Raw genomic sequence first — 4139 nt, 5'->3', positions numbered from 1 at the left:
TTCGGATCAGCCCCATTGGCATAGCGACTCGTAAATTCTCTGGAAAAAAGCGCCTCATTTTCGATCTCTCGTCACCACACGGCTCTACCTTCCCTAGCATTAATAGCCTCATTCCGATCGAGGAATTTTCCCTGCACTATCATAACATCGATCAAGCCATCACTTTAATAAAACATGCCGGTCGTGGCGCTTGGCTAGCAAAAGTCGACATCACATCAGCATTTAAAGTCATGCCAATCCACCCAGACTTCTGGCACCTTTTCGGCATTCGATGGCGCAATAAATTTTACTTTTCTGTCCGTCTCACCTTTGGCTGCAGAAGCAGCCCAAAAATTTTCGACATGTTGTCGGAGGCAATTTGCTGGATTCTCTCTAACAATTATGCAATTCCCTACCTTATCCACCTACTGGATGACTTTTTAATCATCTCGTCTCCCGACTCGTTTCCGGCTGCACATCTAGCAAAAGTCCAACAGGTTTTCAAAAATCTCGGCGTTCGTCTCGCCCCAGACAAAACTTCAGGTCCCAGCACGTCCATCGAATTTCTCGGAATTAAATTAGACTCGCTTAAATTCCAGGCTTCTCTGCCGAAAGAGAAAATCGATAGAACGATCTTGATCGCGTCCTCCCTATTATCAAATCCCCGCTGCTCAAAACGCGAGCTTCTGTCTGTTCTCGGCCATCTAAATTTCGCGATGAGAATAATCCCGCAAGGTCGCCCGTTCGTTTCACACCTCCTCTCTCTCGCGTCATCCGCACACGCTTTAGAGGACTCGTTATCCATATCCAGCTCCTGCCTCGACGAGCTGAGCCTATGGATAAAATTCCTCAGAGAATGGAACGGCTTGTCATTTTTCTACAGTGACATGGCCTCTTCCCCCGTCGATATTCGCCTATTCACAGACGCCGCCCCTTCCGTCGGTTTCGGAGGCTTTTACCAAGGCCGTTGGTTCGCGTCCACCTGGCCCCCCCAGGTTTTAGAGATCCCTTATGCTTTAGCATCCTCAGCTCTCTTTGAGCTATATCCACTGGTCGTCGCAGCATCCCTATGGGGAAAAGAGTGGTCAGCTTCCAGCATAATCGTGCACTGTGACAACGAGGCAACTGTTCATTGTATTAACAAAGGCCGCTCCCACTCCCCCGCCATAATGCCGTTCCTCAGACGCCTCATCTGGATCTCAGCCTGTGACCAATTCATTCTAACTGCCTAACACATTCCCGGATCAAAAAATCAGATTGCTGACGCCCTTTCTCGTTTTGCCTTCCAGAAGTTCAGGCTGCTGGCACCCGAAGCAGATCCTTTGCCAACACCGGTACCTCCCTATTCGGAGCTGATATTCCAGTTAACCACCCCCTAAAAACCCTCATCGATGCCTCTCTAAACTCCATCATCCAAGCCGTCTCCCTCAGGACCCTCCAATCTTATCTAACTGCATGGAAAAGCTTCAAGTCTTTTCACCTGGCATTCAACATTCCCTTTCCCGATTTTTCTGTCATCACCATCACCTCCTTCATCTCCTTCCTAAACTCTTCAAAAAACCTCCAGGCCAGCTCAATTAAAGGCTACATGAGTGGAGTCCAGTTCTTCCACAAACTCATATTCAATTCTCCTTCCGCAGCCATAGCCAGCTCCCAAACATCTATGCTTATCAAGGGCATTCAACGTACCCAGCCTGCTCGCCAGGATGCAAGGCAACCCATAACCCTGGATATATTGACCAGATGCATTTCCACCCTTCGTAAAGGATACCACTCCAAACACGTCGATCGCACACTCGACACCATGTTTATACTAGCATTCTTTGGATTTCTAAGATGTTCAGAAATTTCCACAACATCCATTTTCAACCCCCTAACCCATCCAACGGTATCCGACCTGTCAGTAGTCGATTCAGAGACTATGTCATTTTCCATTAAACAGAGCAAGACGGACCAAACCAGGAGAGGACATTTCATTTACATATTCAATCTCCACTCACCAATTCAACCTTATCAGACCCTCCTAGCCTACCTCCACTTCAGGAAATCCCAGACCACAACCACATCGGATCCTCTATTCGTCGACGAGTCTAACCGCCCAGCTACACGCTTTTGGTTCCAAAAGCACCTCAAAGCTGTCCTGCTCCTATCCGGTATCCCTGCAGACCACTTTTCCGGCCACTCCTTCCGCATAGGCGCAGCAACCACAGCAGCCCAAAAAGGCCTCTCGCACTCTCAAATCCAAGCACTAGGGCGCTGGACATCGGAAGCTTTTAAGAGCTACATCAGGTCCGATCGCTCTATCATCAGGGAAGCTCATCGAACCCTCATTTCCAAGATCATCTAGAGAATTCATACTTCACACGCATGAGTTCGAACATCCTCCATGCCAGCCGAAATCTCACTTACAGGAGATCTCACCGCCGATTCAGCCGGCTCAGGGGCCAGTGCTCAAGTCTCAGGCTCTGCAGCAGCAGTTTTAACAGCAGGAGTCAACATCGCAGCAGCGACTACCCTGGCAGAGACCAACACTACGTTTCAAGCAAAGAAGCCAGCGTTGCCACAGCAACAGCCTCAGCCAAGGCCAGCTTTCCCATTTCAAGCATGGAGCCAAGTGCGGCAACTAAGAATCATCCACAGAAGCCTATGCTTCCGTCACAAGGGCTGAAGCCAGCGTCGCAGCAGTGACCACCTCCACAGAGGTCAGTAGTTCCATCACAGTGCCAAAGCCAGCGTCGCAGCAGCGATCGCCTCCGCAGAGGCCTGTGCTTCCATCTAAGGCACAGAAGCCAGCATCACCGCAGTGACCGCCTCCGCAGAGGCCAGAGCTTCCATCTAATGCGCAGAAGCCAGCGTCGCCGCTGCGATCGCCTCCGCAGAGGCCAGTGCTTCCATCTAATGCGCAGAAGCCAGCGTCGCCGCAGCGATCGCCTCCGCAGAGGCCAGAGCTTCCATCCAATGCGCAGAAGCCAGCGTCGCCGCTGCGATCGCCTCCGCAGAGGCCAGTGCTTCCATCTAATGCGCAGAAGCCAGCGTCGCCGCAGCGATCGCCTCCGCAGAGGCCAGAGCTTCCATCCAATGCCCAGAAGCCAGCGTCGCCGCTGCGATCGCCTCCGCAGAGGCCAGTGCTTCCATCTAATGCGCAGAAGCCAGCGTCGCCGCAGCGATCGCCTCCGCAGAGGCCAGAGCTTCCATCCAATGTGCAGAAGCCAGCGTCGCCGCTGCGATCGCCTCCGCAGAGGCCAGTGCTTCCATCTTATGTGCAGAAGCCAGCGTCGCCGCAGCGATCGCCTCCGCAGAGGCCAGTGCTTCCATCTAATGCGCAGAAGCCAGCGTCGCCGCAGCGATCGCCTCCGCAGAGGCCAGTGCTTCCATCTTATGTGCAGAAGCCAGCGTCGCCACAGCGATCGCCTCCGCAGAGGCCAGTGCTTCCATTTTAAGTGCAGAAGCCAGCGTCGCCGCAGCGATCGCCTCCGCAGAGGCCAGTGCTTCCATCTTATGTGCAGAAGCCAGCGTCGCCGCAGCGATCGCCTCCGCAGAGGCCAGTGCTTCCATCGAAGACGTCAAAGCCATCGTCACCACAGCGATCGTCCCTCAGAGGCCAGAGCTTCCATCTGAGGCATCGAAGCCGGCGTCGCCGCAGCATTCGCCTCCGCAGAGGCCAGTGCTTCTGCCTCGCCTTCGGCCATCTACAACTTTCCACGAAGCAAGCATCACAGCAGCAATCACCACAGCAGGAGCCTCCATCAGGCGCTCTGCTACAGCCGGCCCCCGCCTTCAGTTGCCTCTTTCCAGTATCAGTCTTAACAACAGGGGCATGAAGCAATGAAGCAGCGTTCATTTGGATAGTTCCCGAAAACCCTAATATTACAATCTCTCCAAGCACTACTGCCAGCACCTCCTAGATTCATACTTCTCATCACTGCATTGGGCACCCACCTTCTTTTATCTTCTCAGTCTGAACCATCCTCGGGGGAACCCCTACCCCTTTCTCGTCCCATAACGAACAACATCTCCCAAGGAGCCCTCATCCTCTCGTCTCTACCTTAACACAGGCCACGCCTCCGCAGCGCTTGGCATCATGTTGGGGGGTATACGTACTCCGGCGGCTGTCCCACTTTCTCGCTTTATGGGGGTGTGCTCTGGGCTCAGACCGGTTC

General features: G+C 53.2%; 1 protein-coding gene across 1 annotated transcript; it reads left to right on the top strand.

The window, feature by feature from the left end:
- Window positions 1-1249: 1249 nt before the first annotated feature.
- On the top strand, window positions 1250-2850 carry LOC130424483 (uncharacterized; the record flags this gene model as incomplete). Its single annotated transcript, XM_056750166.1, has 1 exon — window positions 1250-2850. A coding segment is annotated over one exon (1077 nt), but the record flags the coding sequence as incomplete, so codon positions are not given.
- Window positions 2851-4139: the final 1289 nt, after the last annotated feature.

This window comes from Triplophysa dalaica, chromosome 6, assembly GCF_015846415.1.
Source record: "Triplophysa dalaica isolate WHDGS20190420 chromosome 6, ASM1584641v1, whole genome shotgun sequence".
NCBI lineage: Eukaryota > Metazoa > Chordata > Actinopteri > Cypriniformes > Nemacheilidae > Triplophysa > Triplophysa dalaica.
The sequence above is the reverse complement of the archived record's forward strand: the minus strand, read 5'-3'. Positions and strand labels throughout refer to the sequence as shown.